Source organism: Solanum verrucosum, unplaced genomic scaffold, assembly GCF_900185275.1.
Source record: "Solanum verrucosum unplaced genomic scaffold, falcon-dt-bn FXZP01000062.1, whole genome shotgun sequence".
Lineage (NCBI taxonomy): Eukaryota > Viridiplantae > Streptophyta > Magnoliopsida > Solanales > Solanaceae > Solanum > Solanum verrucosum.
The window spans coordinates 4,561,114-4,584,748 of record NW_026020477.1 but is presented as its reverse complement, the minus strand read 5'-3'; the positions used below and the strand labels follow the sequence as shown (position 1 = coordinate 4,584,748).

The following is a 23,635-nucleotide window of genomic DNA, read 5'->3' as shown; positions in this document are numbered from 1 at the left end:
CATTTTGACAAATCAAGAAAGGACAATTTTTAGCTATTAACCCTTAATTAATTACTTTGAAAAATGTAGAACTTCTTGAAAATCTTAAATTTTTAATTCATTTACTTCATAATTAATAAAGATAAAATGGTAAACTTACTATGTCAATCATTTTAAAAAAAAATAGGCATGTCAATTCAAAAGTGGACATTTATTTATTACTCATGTAGTAGTACTTCGCTACCCATCCATGCATAGAGAATATTCTTATATTCTTCATGAAATCAACTTCATTCTTTACTCAAAACTGTTTCAATTTTTGTGAACATATTTTGTATGGACACAAAATTCCAAACGAAAATGAAGATTTTTAAATATGTCAAAATTTATATGTGGCTATAAAAACTTCTAAAAAATATGATCTTAAATATGACATCATATTTGTGTGATTATAATAATAATAATAATAAATTTAAATTAAATTATTTTCAAATTTAGAAAGAAATCATTCTTTTAAAATGAATTAAAGAGTAAATAGGTTCCCATACATTGAAACAGATGAGTATTGAAATTTGAACTCCCATGTCATATACATAATTGTACTTGTGTTCATGTTTTCACTCCATTTAAAATTCATTTATTAACGGTTTGTTAGAAAATCACCCATATTATTAGAGTTTGAGTTTTGTGCATCGTTAGTGTATCTTTTTTTACACTATCGGCTAATGTTGACTTGCTATGGCAAGTTACCAATTTATTTCTAATTAATTCTATTTTAGAAATTACATTTTTTCCTTTTCTTTCTTTCCTCTTAAGAGTTCATCGTCTTCCTCAATCTCTCAACTAGTACTTGTCCCATAAATCATTCACTATTTCCTTATCTCTCTTAATTAATCTCTTGAAATCTTAAATGGTGAATATCCAAATGATTTGATTTTTATCAATAAAATTGAAGTCAATTGACTCTACATCATCTCTTGTATTTTTTTTTTAAAAATAAATTATAACCGTATGATGGTGAGACCTTTATATTGATGAATAAAATTACAAGGCTAAGGAGAGTTTAAGCTCGGTCCATTGTTCCAATAGCTGCTTCGCCAAAACTAAGGTTCTAACAAAAACTATGCAAGTTTTGCACAAATTTACAAGTCCAGCGTGATAGACAAAATTAGCTATAACATCTCAACTGGATTAGCTCTATACAAAATAATTCTTCCTCTACTTATGCCTTAGGAACTCCATTTGTATGAGATCAAGTTTGTAAGGTCCGATGGCTATCGATGGTAGGTGAGCATATGCAAAAATATCCAACTTCTCATTTGTAATACTTCATTTCAAGGCATCTGCAATTGGTTGGCTTCCCTATAACAACGTTGCCCTCGCAAGTAATAGTACATGAACTATTTTGAATACCAGTAATGATATTATTCATTTGCCAAGGGATATTGTAATTATCTTTGATCATCTCAACAACTATCTTTGAATCACATTCTAAGGGCAATGTTTAGGAATGTGTATATATCTGAGTTCATCAGTTTTATTACTAGCGAGTAAGCTTCTATTTCGTCTTCGTCTGTACCTGAAATGCAGTAATGCGAGTTTTATAGTAAGTTAATACTAAATCATAAAGATCACTATGTCAACTGAGGCTTTGTGGCATTGTACTGCGTAAGTTGGGAGAGTTGGCAAAATAGCCACTCTAAAGACTTAATGTGACATTAAGGGGTCGTTTGGTGCAAATATTGATAATGCAGGGATTAGTAATGCAGAGATTAGTAACGCAAGGATTAGTAATGCATAGATTAATAATGCAAGAATTATTTTTTGTCAAGTGTTTGGTTCACTTCTTTCCACTTAATTTTGTGTTTGATTTAAAACTCTACAAAAAATTTCTTTCCTATTATACCCTTGTGTTATTATGAATGTTTATTTCATGTAATTGAGTCAAGGTAGATAACCGCCGGACCAGACTTTTTTTTTGTAGGATTTTCTATTCCATTTAATTAGTTTTTTTTTGTAGGATTTTCTATTCCATTTAATTAGTTAAATCAAATATATATATATATATATATATATATATATATATATATATATATATATATATCTGTGTGTGTGTGTGTGTGTGTGTACATAAAATTGTTATTAATTATAAGGTGTGATGTACTACTAAGAATTATGATCATTAATGGCACAATGTATTTCTATTTTTTTGTTGGTCAAGTATATCTCAATCTTAACATATATTTAAGACTATATAAATTGTTCAATACCTAAAGCTTTTTTTTTTTTAAAAAAAAATAACAAATAGTTCAAGCGGGTAATCGACAAACTATCTTGAATAAAAAAAAATTCAAGAAAAAATGGAGAAAAAAATATTAGTGAAATCATTAAATTACACCAAACGGATTGGAGAATTAAAAAAGAACATTTATAACCATTCCAATATAAATAAAAAGGAAATTAAATTACAAAATAAATTTAGGAAAAGGAATAAGGGGTTAGTTTAGTCATTTAGGGGGTCTTATCCAAGGTTTAACAAACTTTGGATTAGTTATCCCTCCATTTTCTAGGGATAAGATAAGACCGCATATGGTGGATAAGCAATCCATAGATTAAATTAAATGAAGTAACCAAATAATGTATTAGATGGACTAAATTTTAATCCATGGATTATTCTATCTAATACTGCCTACCAAACGGGTCCTAAGTCACAAGTCTTGAAAAATTAGTGGTATACCCACTAATAATGACATCATCCATGTGCCCTACTTGGGACATAAAAAACACTCTCCTAAGTTTCCATATCTCCACTTTGGTCACCCCTTCTGTTCCAACAAATATGGAATAATATATCTATTTCCAATGTTTAAAATTATTTTAGAAAAAGAAAAAGTCTCCAACAAGCAGCTCATTTTTGCTGCTATTTTTTTCGATTTCGGTGACTTTTCCAGCCATATTATCCACTTCAAAGGTAGAATCATCATCATCTCCTACTCCATTTTTACTTCATTTTCTTTCAAAAATCAAGCTTCAAAATGATTTTTCCGCCATTTTAGAAATTTGAGAAAACTTTCATAATCAGTTGATAACTCATTAGTAGATACATTTCTTTAGTTTAAAAGCATTAAAAAAACATTTCGCCATTGCAGGAGCTGAATTTTGCACCCCGATCTCATCTAGCAGCGTTTTTGTACGGATTTCGTACTTCATAGATCGTTAAAGACCGATACTGTAATCTAGTATCGATATTTGTAGTAGCTGAATTTGTTGTTGCTGGTGGAGATTATATGGGAGTATGGGAGGAGATTCACAAAAGCTGGAATTGGAAATCTTTTAGTAAGGCGATAGTGCCCAATGCGTTATGTCGCAATGGTCATATGACAATATAATTGCAAGCGTAATTGAGGTCGGTGAGTTAACTTGCGAGCCAAATGACTTGGTGATTTTCTATCAAATGAATGGGAGGGGAAAAATACATCCCACATTCATAAAAAAATGATCGCCACGTTAGCTTGTACATGTTAGATAGTGGTATTGATGGCTCTAGGCTTACATTGAGGATAAACGTCAATGCGAAGCCTCCAATTGAACCAACAAATTCATTTAACGACGACAATGATTCTATTGGAAATGAAAAATTGGGTGATCATTCAAAGGAGCTTGGGTGATCATTCAAATGAGAGTTTGGGTGATAATTCAATGAATATACACGATCATCCAATGAATGTGAAAAATCAGCTAGTAGATGCGGAAGATCCCGAACGCGAATGTTGTGAAGAAATGCAGGGAAAACATGAATTGAGATCACAATCCAACCATTCCTTCTCCGATGGAACTAATTTATGCATAAATCAAACTTTCATTAACAAGAATGAGTTGCAATTGTTATTAGCCGAAGTGGTGGCAAAGAAGTCTTTTGATTTTGCTACTTTGAGGAGTTGTACTAAATATTTAAAGGTGAAATGTGTATCTCACAACTGTGCATGGATGTTGCGGGCGAGGAAATATGAGTGTTCGGATAGATTTCGTATCTACAAGTACATTGGCGAGCATAGTTGTGGTGTTGAACATGCCAACAATAGCCATAGAAAAATCTCAATCAAAGTCATTGCTTCACTTTGTGTAAATATGTATCGTGATGGCAAGGGTCCAAATGTTAAAGAGATTAAAAAGGCTATGTTTAATTCTTTTCGTTGTAGTCCAAGCTATTAGAAATGTTGGAAGGGAGGTGTGGTTGCCAAGGAAATGGTTCGAGGGACAGCGGAGAACGGATATTCATGCTTACCGACTTTTTCCTACATGTTTGAGACACTTAATGTTTGTTCTAGCTATTCTATCATGGTAAACAAGGATAGTCATAAGTTCATGTATTATTTCTTGGCCTTTGGTGCTTGCATTAAGGGATTTGCCCATATGAGAAAGGTAATTGCGGTTGATCGCACTCATTTACATGGTAAATACGAGGGCGTGTTATTGGGTATTGTTGCACAAGATACAGAAAATCATGTCTATCCAATTTCTTTTAGTATCGTGGACAAAGAGAATGATGCATCTTGGACATTCTTCTTTGAGAAATTGAAGGAGATTGTGGTCGATGAACCAGGTTTGTGTTTTATCTCCGATAGACATAAAAGCATCGCCAACGGTATTGTGAACGTTTACAATCATGCTCACCACATATATTGTATGAGGCACCTCAGTGAAAATCTCCGTGTAAATCACCGTGTAAATCATCATTGTGGAGATTACCTTTATCTTTACTACAATGCGGCAAAGGCTTATTCCTTGGAGGAGTTTGACAATCATTTTGTAGAATTCAAGAACAAATGTTCTGCGGCAGCCGTCGTCCTTGAGTATGATAATGTTTTTGAGAAGTGGAGCAGGGCCCATTTTCCTGGCAATAGATATGATGTGATGACCACAAATATCGCCGAGTCACTCAATGTTATGTTGATAGACGAAATGGAGTATCCCGTGGCATCAATATTTAATTCGATTGCTAAGAGGTTTAGAGAATTGTTTAGGGAGAGGCATGCATATATCCTCAAATCAATGGGTAATCAAATGGTGCCTACTGCCGTAAAACTTGCAAGAAAAAAATGATCGAGGGCGACTCCTTATATGTGGAGAACGTAATTGGGGACGGCAATCAATTTACCATGTTCCGTGCAGGTGTTACTGCCTATGTGGACCTACTAGAAAAGTCATGTTCTTGTAGAGAATATGACTTGATCAAGATACCTTGTTCTCACGTGATGACTTCTTTGCGATCAAAGCATGACAATGAGTATGGTCTGAGCATTTATGAGTACTCTTCGCCTTTGTATAAAGTTGAATCATACCTCCTTGCATACTTAGATTCTATTAATGTTGTCCCTCTCGAGTCGAAATGGTGTGTGCCAGAAGAATTGCTTAATGTGAAGATTCTTCCGCCTCTTGTTGATACCAAGCTTGGAAGAAAACGAAAAAAATGTGTCAAAGGTGTAGGTGAGAATTTCAAAAGCAAGAGAAGGAACAAATGTTCAATTTACAAGAGAACCACATGTGTGAACAACAACAAATCTTAATTAAGCTTGGTTGAATTTGTTGATTGAATTTGTTTTTGTAACCAAGCTATTTTTTTTTTGGCTGCCAGCATTTTGGTCAATTTATTGTCAGCTATTATTGTAATTACTCATGATCTAATATAGATCAATCAAAAGATGACATACATTTTGCACACTGTTTATTAATGTTTATTATCAAGTCCAGTCATTGTGTATTAAGCTGTGTATTATTAATATATGAAAATTCATGGTATTCGTAATGTAATAATTTTTAATGCATGAATTAGAATATGATTAAAGAAGGAAGTGCTCTAAAAAAATCAAAATATTTTGTAATAAAATTGTGACTATTTTTAATGCACCAAATCAAACAATGCTTAAGAAATAATCTAAGTATAACTACCAAACGAATCCTTAAAGAATTGTAAAAAAAAAAACAGATGTTACCATTGAAAAAAGTAGCAATTTGAACTTTTTTTACCGTTGTAAAATTTGTATATCTAAATATTTATTGGTTATCAAATTATATAGACCGTTTATACAATCGATACATCTCTATGTCCGTGGTGTATGTATGACCAATGAGATTTACACTCGAACATTAGTAAGGTATATTCAGGTTTATATCTATGTTAAAGCATTGACGATACTTCACCTACTAGAATCTGACACTTTTATATAGACCAAAACTAGTAAAATTTAAAAAAGATAACAATAAATTAATAATAAATTATATTTTTGAAATTTATCCAATTAAATAAGTTTAAACAAGGCATATGATCATGTAAGAGTCCACATAAATTTGGTGTGGTGCATAGTGATGTACGAGGAAGAATTGTGGTTATACAATCAATATTCTTAGAACAATGTTTGAGAAAATATAAGTATGTTATGAGGATGTCACTTGTTCAACCACACATTATTGGTTGCCACCACAATTTCTGTGGGCTCATACATGATCACATGCTTATGCTGTAAAGATGTTGATTGTATAACCACACATAACTATTTCTCATTCATACTTGTGCTCTCTTCACACATTAGTTTGAAGATGTTGATTGTATAACTACAACTCTTTCTCATACATCATTTATCTCCACCCCCAATGTATGTGGACCCTTACATGACTTTTTAAAACTTATTTAATTGAATAAATTTAAATAATATTGTTTATTATTAGTTTATCATTCTCCCTTTTAAATTATACTAGCTACGGTCTATATTTAAGCGTCATATTCTAGTAGGTGTAGTATAGATCATTTTTGGATCATGATATCAACCCATATATACCTTATTAGTGTTGAAGTGTAGATGTCATTGGTACAATCTAAACCAAGCACATGAAAAAGTATCGACTGTCTTAATTATCTATATATTTTGACCAACAGTGACAATACTCAATTATCCAAATTTTACAACGGTAACTAAGTACAAATTACCACTTTTCAACGGTAAAATTTGTTTTTTTAGTGTATAAAAAGAAGGATTCATGAACTCTTCCGTCCTATTCTATTTTAAAATACTTAAACATATCTTTTTATTATGTCTCAAACATCTCAAACATCCAATGCAAAAAAGTCTTACGTTTGTTGTTGTGGTAATTTAGCTATGTTGAGGATGTCACACACCGATTCGAACTCAAGTCGATAATTCTTTAACTGTGCAATTGGTGCATGCTCTCTTTTTAAGTGGCTTGAAAATGATTCATCAATGAGAAACCCATCAAAATTGAGTCCGGGACTCAAGACATCAAATTTTCAAGGTGTTACCAAATTTCAAATATTAGAAAGGCTTCGAGACTCCGAAGAAAATAGGGATTTTCTATTGAGTTTAATTCAAAAAGGTCGAAGAGCAGAGGGATCACTTTAAAGGATTGCTAAAAGACACCGAAAGAGATAGGGATCAACTAAAACAAAAGTTGATATTGACTGAAGAAAAAGAGAAAGACCTAAAAATAATATTGTATGGTTTGTTGATAGTGGTTGCTTTTTGGAAATGTGTAACATGGATGCAGTAGTACAATCTTATATCTTTTACTCATGTAGTAGTACAGTCTATTAATAAAATGAAGTATTTTTGAAATTGGTAAGACAATGCATTATATATAGAATTTAAAGTTGATAACTAACAACAATATCCATCAAAACAAAAATAACATTTACATAATCCAACTGTCTTAAATATCACTTCAAAAACCAATTACTTCACCCACCAAAAACTAATAATCTTAAAAACCGTCTGTCTTAAAATCCACTTCAAAAACCAATTGTCTTAAAAAATCAATATCACAAATACCTTACTCATCACCATTTAGCTCACCATTGAGCTCCATAACAATACTCATCACGTCAACTTTATTTTCATCACTACCTTCTTTTCCCTCTTCTGCCAAGCCTTCATCTACCTTCTCTTCCCTCTTCTGCCAAGCCTTCATCTACCTTCTCTTCCAGCTTCTCCTCCTCTTCTTCTTCTTCTTCTTCTTCTTCTTCTTCTTCTTCTTCTTCTTCTTCTTCTTCTTCCTTCTCTTTGATCTTGTCACGCCCCGAGCCTACACCCTGGCGGGACTGGCACTCAAAACCATTGCTGGCCCTAAGCGAACCCTTGGCCTGACATTCTTACTCAGCGGAAGACTTTACTCAAGATAAATACTTTTAAAATAGTACACTGAACTGCTCAATAAATAACTGAGAATGTAATAAATAACATTCACTGCCAAAGTGGCAACTCAAGTCTCAACTTAACTGAAAAGGAAAAGTAAAGACTCATGAACTAACATCAACTAACTTTGTCTATGAAGCCTCTAAACTCTGAGGGATGTCGGGACAAGACCCCCGATCATCCTAACAACTGAAATAATCAAGCAATAAAACAAAACATAACCAAAGGGATCCTCCGAAAAGCAAGGAGGCTCACTAACTGAATCTAAGTGCTCAACTGGATCAACGATGTGCTGGATGCTGATCCTTACCTGTGTCTACATCATAAGAAGATGCAGGTCAAATGACATCAGTACATTAAATGTACGAATATGCGAAGGGAATGCTAAAACAAGACATAAGCTTGAAAGGAACTGAAGAACTTACCTGGCTCAACTTAACTCAACATAACTGAACTCTTTCAATACCCAACAGTTTAAAACAAGTGCAATATAAGGAAAAGTTATTTAAAACATGATCTCAACTCTGTGTGTATGCAAAGATACATATAACTCTGAAATGTATGTAAAAATATAATAAACTATGTATATAAGAATACAATTACTTCTATGAGAGTTTCTCTAATTGACAACCATCACTTAAGATCTATTGTGATGATATAATATTTTGCCTCACGCTGCCAGGGTCGTCCTATACCTTGCCGAGGGTATGGTACCTGAACTACTAAGTGGATCCACTAGTTTATGCTAAAAAGCACTAAAGGAATCATCTAAAAAGCATGACCCTTTTCTACCATAATGGCTACATGCTTTATGTGGGCTGTGAGTTGTCTGAACTCTCCCCCACATCGATGCTCAATACTACTCCCAAAATATAAGACTAGACCTTCTGTTTAAAAACATACTTCTTTCTGTGGTTTAAGACAATTGCTCAAAACTTAGCTCAAAGGCTATCTTGGAAATCAAAGTTTCCCTTCTTGCTTAATTTTGAAAACATTTACTCTTTTCTGAAAACTAGCTCAAAGGCTCTTTGGAAATCAAAGTTTCCTTACTTGTTTAAATGTGAAAACATTTTAAACTCTTTGGGAATACATAGTCCCCATATACTTTTGAAGAAATGAACTTCAACTTTACTCTTTACTGAACTAAAAACTCAAGTCTTAAAACAAAGTTAAATCATTTGTAAAAGACTTTTGGAAGACTCTATGAACTTCTCTTGACTTGGCTCTTAACTTCTCTTGACTTGACTCTTAACTGATCCTTGGATTGAATTATGGATTCAAGGATTGATATTTGTGATAGGAAAGATCTCATGATGTTTAGGAGTGTTTTTAGATAGTTAAACATGAGAAAAAAATCAAGAAATCATTGCCTGAAAGCTGGTCCACGACGCGGAGGTGTATTTAAATTTTTGGTCGCGAAAATAACTTTTGAGGCAGAATGGTCCGTGACCACTCCGTGACAAGAAGAACAAATTGTCAATTCTGAGGAACAGGTCCGCGTCGACGCAGACCTGATACCCAGATTCTGCCGACTTGTTCCTTCTTCGTTTTCTAACCCCAAATCGCCTAACTTTGATTCTTTTTCTCTAATTCTCTTTAGATTCAAATACCCAACATTTGTACACAAGAATCAAATCAAACACAACTCTAAAATCAACTTTAAACTCTTAAGAACTCCTCAATCTCATCCCAAATTCAAGAACGAAAGTAAATTCAAGAATACACATCAAGAACATTCAAACTTTCAACTTTTAGGACGAATTCAGGCTGAATTAAACATGTTTGGCGCGTGGGTGAACGAATCCAACACTGTGTGAACTCACTTACCTCGTAGGATTGAATCCTTGGCGAAATCCACTATCAAACTTGAACGTTCTTGGCGAATCTTGCCATTTCTCCTTCTTTCTCCTTTCTCCAAGCCCTAACATAGATTTCTAATTTTCTAAATTGACCAAATTCATTTTTGACCCTTAATTAATTCACCAAAACGAATTAAAATTAATTTGGTAAGGAAAAGACCAAACTACCCTTTCCAAATCCGGATTGGACTTTCCTTATTTGAACAACCCAACTTCGAATGGGTATATTTCACTCAAATCGTGCAAACTCGGCGGCATTGAAAAGATTATTCCAAGATCTTTCCTCAGATATCTGGAAACACACCTAACTCATCCTGAGCTAGAAGTTATGGTTGTTTGAAGTTGACCAAAAATCCAACTTAACATACTAATTAAAATTTTTGAAATTTTATATTCTTTCCAAAAATGACTATTTCCACTTTTTAACTTATTTCTAGATCTTTTTAGTTACGGGGTGTTACAATATATCCTCCTTGGGAACATTCATTATCGAATGAGCTTACTCTTAGTAGGATAAGGGTGTAATATCTAACATTCAACTCAAACTCCCAACAAGCAATGCAAATACAACATGCAATCTCATAAATTAAAGAGTACTAAGAAGAGAATTAGTACCTTGGTTTGGAATTTCTCCGGTTTCAAGGAGATGTGGATACCTCATTTTCATATCTTCTCCAGCTTCCCAAGTAGCTCCCTCAACAAATTGGTTCCTTCAAAGAACTTTGACTGATGCTACTTCCTTAGTCCTCAACTTGCGAACTTGGCGATCTAGAATCTGGACCTGAATCTCTTCATAAGATAAGCTATCCTTGATCCCAATATCTTCAGTTGGTATGATCAATGAAGGATCGCCCATGCACTTCTTCAACATAGAGATGAGAAAAAACGGATGAACCGTGGCTAACTCTTGGGGTAGCTCCAACTCATAAGCTACATTACCTACCCTTTTTGATATTTTGTAAGGGTCAATATACCAGGGACTAAGTTTCCCCTTCTTAACAAATCTCATAACACCTTTCATGGGTGATACCTTCAAGTATACCCAATCATCTACTTCAAACTCTAACTCCCTTCTCCTAACATCAGTGTAGGATTTTTGACGACTCTGTGCCATTTTCAACCTCTCTTGAATCACTTTCACCTTCTCCATAGCTTGATGAACTAAATCTGGTCCTATCAACCCTGCTTCACCAACTTCAAACCTTCCAATAGGATATCTGCATCTTCTCCCATAAAGAGCTTCATAAGGTGCCATTTGGATGCTAGAGTGGTAACTATTGTTGTAAGCAAACTCAATAAGAGGTAGGTGATCATCCCAATTACCTTTGAAATCAATCACACAAGCCCCCAACATATTCTCTAAGGTCTGATAGTACGCTCTGCTTGTCCATCTGTCTGAGGATGAAAGGCAGTGCTTAAGTTCACCTTTGAACCCATGCATTTTTGGAATGACTTCTAAACTTGCACAGTAAATTGCGCACCTCTGTCTGAAATAATGGAGACCGGAACCCCATGAAGTCTAACCACTTCTTGAAGATACAACTTGGCATAGTCTTCTGTTGTATGGGTGGTCTTTACTGGCAAAAAGTGGGTTGATTTTGTCATCCTATCGACAATCACCCAAATTTAGTCATGCTGCCTGCGAGACCTTGGTAAACCTGTGATGAAATCCATATTAATCATATCCCACTTTCATTCTGGAATTTCTATATTCTGAGCCATACCACCGGGCCTTTGATGGCTACTTTAACTTGGTGGCAATTCGGACACTTAGCAACAAACTCTGCAATGCCCTTCTTCATACTAATCCACCAATAAACTTCTCTCAAATCGCGATACATCTTTGTGGAACCCGAATGAATGGAATATCTGGAGCTATGATCTTCATCCATGATCCTCTATTGGAGTTCATCCACCCTTGGTACACACAATCTACCTTGATACCTCAAATCGCCATCTCTTTTTTGTTCAAAAGCTATTACTTTTCGCTTATGAACATTTGCCTTCAATTCAAGCAAAATAGGATCTTGGTCTTGCTTCTCTTTCAATTCTGACACTAATGATGATTCAGCCTTATTCATCACCACCACTCCTCCCTCTATGGAATCTATTAGTCGAACTCCCAAACGTGCAAGTCTATGCACATCTTTCGCTAACTCTCTCTCTTTTTCCTTAACATGGGTGGTACTACCCATAGACAACCTGCTTAAGTCATCAGCAACAACATTTGTCTTACATGGATGGTAAAGAATACTCACGTCATAATCCTTGAGTAATTCTAACCGCCTCCTTTGTCTGAGGTTAAGCTCTTTCTGAGTGGACACATATTGAAGACTCTTGTGATTAGTAATATATCAACATGAACCCCATACAAATAATGACGCCATATTTTCAAAGCAAACACTATATTACCCAACTCTAGATCATGGGTTGGGTAATTCTTCTCATGAACTTTCAACTATCTGGAGGCATAAGCTATAACCTTGCCATTTTGCATTAACACACAACCCAAACCAAACTCTAGACACATCATAATGGACAACAAAGACTTGCGTACCTTCTAGTAAGGTCAATACTGGGTAATAATCAACCTCTTTTTCAATTCTTGAAAGTTTTTCTCACAAGCTTCAGTCCATTGAAACTTCATAGTTTTCCAAGTCAACTTTTTCAAATGAGACGAAATAGATGAGAACCCCTCTACGAACCTTATATAATAGCTATCTAAACTCAAGAAACTCCTAATATCAGTTGGAGATGTGGTTCTAGGCCAATTCTGCACTGCCTCAATTTTCTGAGTATCAACTTTAATTCCCTCTCCAGACATAATGTGGCCTAAGAATGCCACAGACTCAAGCCAAAACTCACACTTAGGGAACTTGGCATACAACTCCTTATCTTTCAAAGTTTGAAGAACTATTCTGAGATGGCTAACATGATCTTCTTCATTCCTTGAATAGATTTGTATGTCATCAATGAAGATGATAACAAACATATCTAAATAAGGTTTGAATACTCTATTAATAAGGTCCATGAATGCCGTAGGCGCATTGGTCAAACCAAAGGACATGACTAGAAACTTATAATGACCATAATGGTCCTGAATGCTGTCTTTGGAATATCACATTCCCTTACCCTCAACTGATGGTATCCTGATATAAGATCTATCTTAGAGAAACAAGTAGCACCCTGAAACTGATAGAAAAGAGCATCAATTCGTGGAAGAGTAACCTTGTTCACTTGGCGGTAATCTATACATATCCTAAGGGAACCATCTTTCTTTCTCACAAATAAGACCGGAGCACCCCAAGGTGAGACACTTGGTCGAATAAAACCCTTATCAAGGAGATCTTTCAACTGCTTCTTCAACTCGTTTAACTCTGCTGGTGCCATTGTGTATGGAGGAATAGATATAGGATGAGTATCTGGAAGAAGGTCTATACCGAAGTCTATCTTAGGAGGGACTCCGGGAAGATCATCTAGAAGACTTCTGGAAACTCTTTTACAACTGCAACTGACTGAATATGAGGTATCTCAACACTAGAGTTATTAACTCGAACTTAGTGATAGATACACCCCTTAGAAACTAACTTCCTTGCCTTAAGGTACGAAATGAAACGACCCTTAGGCACTGTTGAACTACTTTTCCACTCTAAGACTGGCTCATTTGGAAACTGGAACTTGACAACTCGAGTTCTACAATCAACTAAGGCATAACAAACATGAAGCCAGTCCATACCAAGAATGACATCAAAATCTACCATGTCTAACTCAATTAAATCAGCCATGGTACTCTTGTGATTGATGAAAATGGGACAATCACGATAGACTCTCTGCTAGAATAGACTCACCAACAGGTGTAGAAACACTGAAGAGTTCACTAAGTTACTCAGGAATAACATCAAAATTCATCGCAACATATGGAGTTACAAAGGATAAACTCGCTCATAGGTCTAGCAAAGAATAAACATTAAAGTTAAAGACTTGGATCATACCAGTAACAACATCTGGCGAATCCTCTTGTTCTTGGCGACTTGTGATAGCATATAGGCGGTTTAATCCTCCGCCAGTACCGGAAGTAGCCCCTCTAGGTGCAGCTTTGTCTGGTGGAGCAACTGAAGAAAACTGGATTCTATTGCCCCCATTACTACTACCCTGCTTGTTCTTTGGATATTCTCGCATGAAATGACCATTCTGTCCACACTTGAAACAACCAGTGGAGCCCTCACTACATGTACCTGAGTGGTTCCTACCATACTTAGCGTAGGCAGGAGGCTTATTACCCCCTTGCGCCATACTACCCTGAGAATAGGCAGGCTTGGCTCTGAAATTCTAACTATTGTACTCACTTTTGTTCTTAGGTGTAGGTGCACTAGCAGATGATAGAGCAAGACCCTTCTGTTTCTGTTGGAAGGATGAACGATTGGCATTACTCTTCTGCTGCCCGTACTCATTCCTTGTCTTAGGTCTCTTGTTCTTAAACTCTTCTCTATCCCTTAGCTTCTCTTCCTCAACCTACTGCACATAGACCATCAACCTTGATATATCAATGTAACCTAGTAGCTTTGCAGCCTACCTTCCTTACTCGACAGACGAGACAACCCAGCAACAAACAAGCTCATATACTCCTCATATTCGCACCCATCTCCAGAGCATAACGGAATAATTTGGTGAACTTCAACCCATACTCATGAATGCTCAAAGAATCCTGTTTAAGTGTGAGAAACTCTTGTACCTGAGCCTCTTTCAGTTCTCGGGGAAAGAAACAGCCCAAGAGGGCCTTCTCAAAACAAACCCAACTCAAATGTGGTGCATTCTCAGCTCGGTTCTTCTTCCATTAATCGAACCAAATCCTAGCGACACCCTTCAGTTGGTATGCATCTAATTCCACCCTTTCAGTATCAGCAACGTGCATGACATCAAATACATTTTGCAGCTCCTCAATAAAGTTCTCTGGATCCTCAGTAGTGCTTGAACCAGTTAAACTTGGAGGGTTCAGCCTCAAGAATTCGTGGATCCTCGAAGTGTCAGCCTCTTATTGTCGAGCCCCTCTTTGTTGCCCAACCTGTTTAGTGTGAGCTTGACTTAGGATCCTTATTGCTTCCCTGAACTCAACATTAGTAACTTCTCCTTGGGGTTGCACTTTAGGTGCATTAGGTACCCCTTGCTCCTCAACATTATGCCTAGCAGGACGACCTCTAACAGCTCTTCGTAGAAGCATGATTAACTGTAAAACACACGCAAACACTAATTAAAAAGAATATTTTTAGAGATAAACTATAACAAACGAAATGAGTATGAAAGAAGTGAAAAAATTCCTAAATGTTGCAGCCTCCTAATTATAGATGTGGTGTACTTCACACCGATAACTAGGACTCTACAGACACAGCTTTATAAACTCCCTAGGACTCTTCGACTCTATGCTCTGATACCAAGTTTGTCACCTCCCGAGCCTACACTCTGGGAGGGACTGGCACTCGAGAACCATTGCTGGCCCCAAGCGAACCCTTGGCCTGACCTTCTTACTTAGGGGAAGATTTTATTCAAGATAAATACTTTGAAAATAGTACACTAAACTGCTCAATGTTGACACCCAATTTTGGCCTAACATTTTCAAAATTCGTAACTTTTAAGTATTATTTATTTAATAGTTCAAGATAATTTTTTTTATAATTTTAATAAGTTTATGGATAACTATCCTTATTTATCAAAATTTAGGATTTTTTATCAGTTATTTAAAATTGCATTTTTACATGTCGTTAGTTACGTTCATTAAAAAAAAATTAATATTCATTTTATTTGTTAATATTCATTTTAATATTTTTCACAGTTTAGAAATTCATTCAAATACATATATTTTATTAAAGCAACAATTTTGGGTCATAATCTCAAGCCACAATTTGAGCTCATTGTAAAATTATTTCCTATATAAATTTTGATTAGATTAAAAATAAAAGGGGTGGTGAATAAGATTTTAGGGGTGTAATTTATATACTTTTATATTCTTCAATTGTTCAATTATTTTTCGACAAATCGCCGAAGTTCCGCTGAAATCCAGCGAGTCCACCACCAAAACCCCATTTTGTTTTTCCCATTTTTCTTGTGAAACCACCATTTTTTCCACCAACAACCATGAACTCGAAGCAGCCATTAACGATGAACTCGAAGCTCAGTCATTTCCTGCATGAGCTCTAAGCTCCAGCAAACCGTGACCACGCCAGAATGACGACAAACAAAACTCGAAGCTCCAGACTCCAACTCCGGTAAACAACCAGCTGCTGCAACGTTAAATCTGGCAAACTTCAAATGGTAATACAAATCTTTATCCTCTTTGTTTATTTATTCTTTTATTTTATTTTTGCATACCAATTTACTTTGCTCCTTCATATATAATTGTGGTGGTGTGTTACTGCTAATATTTTATTTTTGATGCCATCAGTGCCGGACCCAGAATTTTCGTTCAGGGGGTTCGAAAAATAAAAGTATAAACGTGTAAATAAGCCAACAAAATAAAATTTCAAGGAAGTAGTAGTATATAGTTTATAGGTACAAAAAGTTAGTTTTGTTACAAGAAATCCGAAACTAACATGAGTGATTAACGTGAAATAAAAAGTTAGCCCTTTACAATATGTCAATCTAGAACTAGGATGCTAAGTAGAGCAAAAAATGGAGATAACTAGAACAAAAAAAATTAGCACTTCGTAATGTCTCACTCTAGGACTAGAGTGCTAACTACAAACTCCAAAAAGAGGTCAATGCTAATACTTCTCAAGCACGTTTACAATACTATTCGACGAGGTTTCATTGCTTGAAAAGACAAAATAATATCATCCGTTGAAACATCCTTAAACACATCCTTCTCCATAAAAGGAACCATGCAACCGCTCAAGAAGTCATCATTCATTCGACTTCGCAATTCATTCTTAATAAATTTCATTCCCGAAAAAGCTCTTTCAACGGATGCAGTGGCAACTGGCAAAAGCAAAGCGAATTTCACCAAACGAAATACAAGAGGATAACATGAATGTTTTTTTGTCTGAACCAATCTTTTTGAAAGATCACAAAGCCCATGTAAATCAGAGAACCTTTTATCGATATCACAGACATCAATAATGTAATTTGCTAGTTGATTCTCAAGTGCACACATGCTAAGTTCATCAAAGTCATCAAGATATAATTCAGCCATTCTCATTATTTTCTGGATATCAAAACTTGAAAATGAGTCTACCGGATTCAAACAAGCAACTCCATAAAGCAACTCGGTTGTTACCTCATCAAAACGATCATTGAGTTCTTGCAATTGCCAATCAATTATTTTACAAAATACTTCAACACGATAATGATGAAAAACAGTATAATCAGCAGATTTACGCCGTGATCTTCCAGAATTAACATACGGCTCATCAAAACTAGGCACCACAATATTATACTTGATACAAAATGTAGAAACCTCAACAACAAATAAATCCCATCTTTCATTTTCCCTCAACTCCTGTAGCCTTCTCTTGGCCACTTTAACAAGTAGCATGGCATTTGCAATGTCTTGCTCCTTTTTTTTGTAAACATGTACTAAGATCATTAGTAATTCCTAAAACTTCTTTCATCAAATGCAACATGAATGCAACCTCATAAGTTTGAGCAATTCTGATATATCGTGTTGTCCTGGATCTTTCATCCACAGAATGTGCAGTTTCAACAATATTATCAAGAATGTCCATAATTGTACCAAACTTGAGAATAAAACAATTAAAAGATTTGAAGTGAGATCCCCAACGAGTATCGCAAGCTCTAGAAATACCAACTTCTTGATGCAAGCCTCTATCTGTTTTAAGCTCACCCATATCAAAAGCTTCTTGATTTTTTTTTTTTGAGATTCTCGATAATCATCCATACGTTTATAAGAAGCCGCCAAAACATTAAAAATATTTGAAACCAAATGAACAAGTTCTCCAACTTGAAGACATCTTTTAGAAACACCAACAAGAGTTAATTGAAGTTGATGAGCAAAACAATGTATGGAATAATCCGATCTACTTTCTTTCTTAATCAACATCTTAAGGCTATTGATATCACCTTGCATATTACTTGCTCCTTCATAGCATTGTCCACGCACATAAGATAGACTCAAGGAATGTTGAGAAAGTAAATTGACAATTGCTTCTTTTAGAGATAAAGCACTAGTATTTTTAACATGAACAATGTCAAGAAGTCTCTCCATCACAAATCCTCTTCTATCAACATATCGTAAAACAACCGCCATTTGCTCCTTGCGTGAAACATCAAAAGATTCATCAACCAATAAGGAAAAATAATCACCATTTAGTTCCTTTATGATGCCCTTAATTGTTTCAATCTTGAAAGCAATTACAAAATCTTTTTGAATTTTTGGACAAGTCATTTGGTCATTTTGAGGAGCATTTTCCAATACAAACTTATGAACTTCATCACACTTTTGGGCATAAAATGAAAGAATCTCAAGAAAATTACCTCTGTTAAGTGATAATTTAGATTCATCATGACCTCGAAATGCCAAGCCTTGTTTTACAAGAAGTCTTACTACATCAATTGAAGCTGCTAAGCGGATTTGATACCCATGCTTATCTTGATTAAATTGTTTCTCAAATGAAGCATGTATGGATTGTTGTTGTCGCATTAGATCTTCACATTTTCTTTTTGACTGATTGTGAATGCTAGTATGCCCACCAACATGTGTTGCAAACTAGCTTTTTTATGCCAACTTCTAAACCCCACACTCGAAAATGTTTCACCTCCGCCTTGAAGATTGTTATTTTGCTTGAATAAATAACAATACAAACAAAAGACTGTATCTTTACTTATACTATACTCTAACCAATCATGAAATTCATCAAACCATTTATGATTAAAACGACGCACATCTCCAAAAATGTTTGTTTGTGGAAACTCTCTTAATAGAGGTTGACAAGGTTTTTTTTGGAGATACGCTCTTCTAATAGCGTCACGGTGATTTGGATGAAATTCCAAGATTTGAGTTCTTTCACCTGGATCAGCCTTTAAAGAACTTAAATCAAATTCTTGAGAAGAGTGTGATGGTACTTCCAAATGGTTATCATTTTCTTCCCGGTTAGGTTGATTCTGAGTAATAGAACTTGAATTTGATACTTTAAAAAAGTACTTCTCCATTGACTATGAATCTATACAAAATAGTTAATTGTTAAATGCATTAAAGATAACTTTTTACAAATTACATTAGATATTACCATCAAAATTCAAATGGTTCATCAATCTAGTTACGACTATCACAGAAAGAATAGAAAAAAACAATCAAAAAAATTTCACAATTTAAAATGAAGATAGTCAATATTCAATAAAGAAAGATGAACTTTTCAAGAAAATTGAGAGAAAAGCTTACCTTGGAGAAAAGACAAACAATCAACCCTTTTAATTTTAGCTTTGAGCCTCCACTTTAGATAATCAAAGATACTACAAGCCTACAACGTTAAAAAATAAAGACCCATTTAATTTCTTGAAAATTGAAAGAAAAGAAGAAGAAGAGAAAAAAACTTTTACCTTTTAAGCAATAAGCATGAGTTTTGATTTTTCATTTCGAATTGAATGTGAGATTCAAGCATGAAGTATCAAGTATGAAACAATCAACAATAGAATATTATAGGAGATGATTTTAATATTTGAGTTTTGAGTTGGGGAAGAACAAGAAAGTGATTTAGGGATTTGAAAAGTGAAAAAGTTATTAGCTTTTAGGAATGGGATTATGGGAGTATGGGAGTTGGGACCCTTGAATTTTTTGGGTTCAACACCACATTTTAGCACGTTTTATTAAAAAAAAAAAAAACATTAAAATCGGAACTGGAACAAAAAAAAAAACTGAAAGTAAAAAACTAAAAAATAAAACGCTAACCCAGGGATTCAATCCCTGGACGTCAAGCTTAACTTTGAAGGGAGCTGCCACTAGGCTATCTCCTTCACCTTGTCATTGAGGGGGTTCAAAATATATATATCCACATAAATCCAGAAAATTCACCTTATATATACAGTGTAATTTTTTTTTGAAGGGGTTCGGGTACCTCCTCGGCAACACGTGGGTCCGCCCCTGGATGCCATTGTCTCTTTGCTTGTTCTGTTTAAGTTGAACTTTTGTTAGTTTCCAAATTTTCAGATCTGCATCTTTAGTTTCATTTGGATGCCATTGTCTCTTTGCTTGTTCTGTTTAAGTTGAACTTTTATTATTTTTAATTCTTTGCTTTCTACACTTAGCTAGGTGATTTTAATTTTATTTTTGTTGAATATATGGTGTACAATTTACAATGTTTCATTAATGAGTAACACGTTCTGGTTGCTACTGTCTTACTATTGTTTTAAATTATTGTCAATCTTATCTATAATTTTTTATTGATGTTTGTTAATTTTTTTTTACTTTACGTATCTATCCTTTACTAAAACTTTATTGATTGTATTATTGGGTTAATTGTTCTTATTCCACTGTTCATGTGGGTTTGTCTTCATTGTTTCACTATTCTACGTTTTAGTAGTTAGTATTATTGTTATAAGTTAACATTGACCAATGAAAAAATCTCTCCGTCTGTTTTTGAGGCCTCCTCATTTTTAAAGATGAAAATTTAGTTGAAGTTTATATATTTTGTTTGTTAAAATTGGCCGATGAAGAAATTACCGTCGATTTTCAAGGTCTCTCATGTTGTTAAGAAGGGCTTTTATTTTTAAGTTATTATGTGAGTTATTCATTTTTATTCATATTTTTTTTATTACTAACACTTTTACTAAGTGTCTTTACAGGTACCCCAAATTCGCTTCCCATTTGATGCTAATCGAATAGAGTTCGAATTATATTTTTTATTCATTATTGTGTATATGTTGATGTTAGACAAACCTTAGGTCGTTTTTGATATTATTATTTTGTTTTACTACTTGTGTATATCGCATGTTTGTTTTATTTGTATATTGTTTATCTCTTCCTCAATTTGAAAAAATAAACTCAGTCGGGATCCACAATTATGGATTTCGAAGGATGCCTAACATTTTTCCTTTGGAATAACTTGAACCCCTTACCTAGAATCTAATGGTTTCGTAGATCATTTAATTGGTTTCCTAGTTTTTCCTAAAATTAGGTGGCGACTTCTTTAAAACCCATTTATTCTTGAAATTCTTTTAAAATCGACTCAATTGATTATTTTTCGAGTCAACATGACGTTTCTCCGTATTTGAATGAAGTAGGGATGTAAACAGAATGACGACTCCACTGTGGACATACATGTTCTAACCATTATGAGTTTATTTTATCAAATTGAGGAGACTTTTGTTTTATTGTATTATATCTTGTATCTTGTATATTTTGTTGATTGTTTGTATATTGTACTTGTTGTTTATTCATTATTCATTTAATTGTATGTATATTGTCATTGCATTCATGACATTTTCCAACTTGTATGTATAGTATATTAAGAACGGTTTCTGCATAATTGCGGCCGAGTTCTTTATAGTCGACCTTTTTTTGGAATGATCGGTAATTTATTGGTACGTCATGCGTCGAATGGTTATCGTGAGTTCCAGCCTAAGTTGTCTTCTTGGGTTCTCGGTCTTTCAGAAGCCAGTCTTAGTCAACTAGTGTTGAGTGAAACCAAATCCCGAATTTAGCGCATTTTGAACTAAGTTGACCCAACACCCAAGGTGTGTTGGGCTCATTAGAAGCCCACCTTGTGTCTATTTGGCCCATTGGTCAATAAAGGACAATCATACTTATGTGCTTAAATTTAAAGGATCATACGACATTTGGCAAATCATTGTCACTCGAGGTTGGGGTTTATTTAATAGCTTACTCTAGTCGAAGAAGGATCTTTACAGGTTACCATTTCATTCAAAAGGTGTTGACATTCAGAGATGACAAGAAGCTCAAGAGGAAGTACCTCCCACAAAGACTTAGTTTAGGATGATACCCCTGTGTGAGATTGGTTATTGGTATCCTTTTTTCCTTATTTTGTAATCCTATTTGAATTATTCATAAAATTTGTACTAATTATTTTGGGGGACAATCAAATGTTGTCAAATGACGTAATACATCCTTCAGATCGATAGGCCTACCTTTGGCACAAAAGGGTCACATATTTGTATAGAGCGCACAATAATTATTTGTATGTTATGTGATATAATTGAGTTTGTCTTTAATCAAAGTAGTGCTTATATGTTTAATTAATTCTTTGTGTGATATTTTACATTATTCATTATAAACACAAACTAACACTTTTATCTTTTGAGTTTTTCTTCCTTTCTAGCGAGAGGTTGATTAGTGTTAGAATTTGAAGGTTATTTCTCATCTGAAATTGCAAGGAACGGGAGGACTCGTGAAATTCGAGTCTTTGGATTTCACAGGACATGAATAATCAGTCAAAAATGATAAATCAGGGGAGTCCTTGACTATGAACTTACACTCCTTTATTTATTTTTTATTATTATTATGGTCTTGCTTTCACACTTTTCTCATATTTTTGCAGGGAAATCGCCCTCGACAACAGTTGGGGATAGTGATAATAATGTATAGTTCTTGTGAATAATTGGGAGAACACACAATTCGAAGAGACATCCAAAAAAGAATACAACAACAAGTGGTTACTGTAAAATTAGGAGACCACATTCAACGGACAGTGCAAAGAGCGACAGTTAGGAGGATACAAGAAATCGCTTTGAGTTTGTCTAAATCCTAAAATTGTTTTATGTCTTATCTGCACGAACTACGCGAACTTGATTCTCATCTCGGTGAGATACGTACGCAACCCTTCTTGGGTTCGGTATTCATTCTTTTAAGCTATATAAAATAAAATAAAAATAAAAATAAAAAATCAAATAGTTTGTGCATATTTTCAAAGGCATATCTGCACGAACTACGCGAACCTGATTGTAATATCTCACACCTAGAAAGGACTATAAAGAATTCAAAATATGAAAATATTGATTTATGGAAAGAATAAGGAAATCTGGAAATTTTGTCTAAGTTAAGAAAGTGAGTTTTGGCCATTTTCAAACGGCCATAACTCCTAGCTCAGGAGGATTTAGGAGCAGCTCTTGATATGGTTGGAATTCCCTTGGAGAGATCTTTCCAACACCGCCGAGATTGCACGATTTCGACATCGTATGAGTGAGATATGCCTTTCGAAAGTTGGGATGTTGGATTGAGAAAAGTCCCAATCCGAATTTAGGGAAGGGCAAAGTAGTCTTTTCGCTAATTAATTTTCTAATTTGATTTTAGGCATTCATTGGGGTAAAACATGACTTAGTCAGTTTGGAGAATTGAGAAATACGCTTAGGGCTTGGAGAAGAGAGAAAAGAAGAAAGAAAGGGAGAAAAGGCAAAAATCCGTCAAGATCATCCAAGCTTGCGAGTGGAATTCATCGGGGGTGATCCCTATTAAGGTATGTGAGATATTTCGTGTTGGGTTAGTTCAACCACACACTTGTTTCAATCCATTGATTTTGAGTTGTGTACATGTTGAAGAAGTAAGGTTCTTGAAGAACAAATTGTAGAATTCTTGTTGGTTGAGTTGTTGATGCTCGGGGTGAGTTGATTCATGTTTCCGAGTTGTTTTTCGAG

General features: G+C 34.7%; 2 protein-coding genes across 2 annotated transcripts; one reads left to right on the top strand and one right to left on the bottom strand.

Moving 5' to 3' along the window:
* Positions 1-4,317: 4,317 nt before the first annotated feature.
* On the top strand, positions 4,318-5,546 carry LOC125809397 (uncharacterized). The gene is made up of 2 exons (XM_049489045.1): positions 4,318-5,035; positions 5,152-5,546. The coding sequence occupies exons 1-2, from the start codon at positions 4,318-4,320 to the stop codon at positions 5,544-5,546; spliced, it is 1,113 nt and encodes a 370-aa protein (XP_049345002.1).
* Positions 5,547-16,189: 10,643 nt separating this feature from the next.
* Positions 16,190-18,692, bottom strand: LOC125809396 (uncharacterized). The gene is made up of 4 exons (XM_049489044.1): positions 17,877-18,692; positions 17,665-17,769; positions 16,822-17,588; positions 16,190-16,331 (listed from the first exon to the last, which is right to left on the bottom strand). The coding sequence occupies exons 1-4, from the start codon at positions 18,690-18,692 to the stop codon at positions 16,190-16,192; spliced, it is 1,830 nt and encodes a 609-aa protein (XP_049345001.1).
* Positions 18,693-23,635: the final 4,943 nt, after the last annotated feature.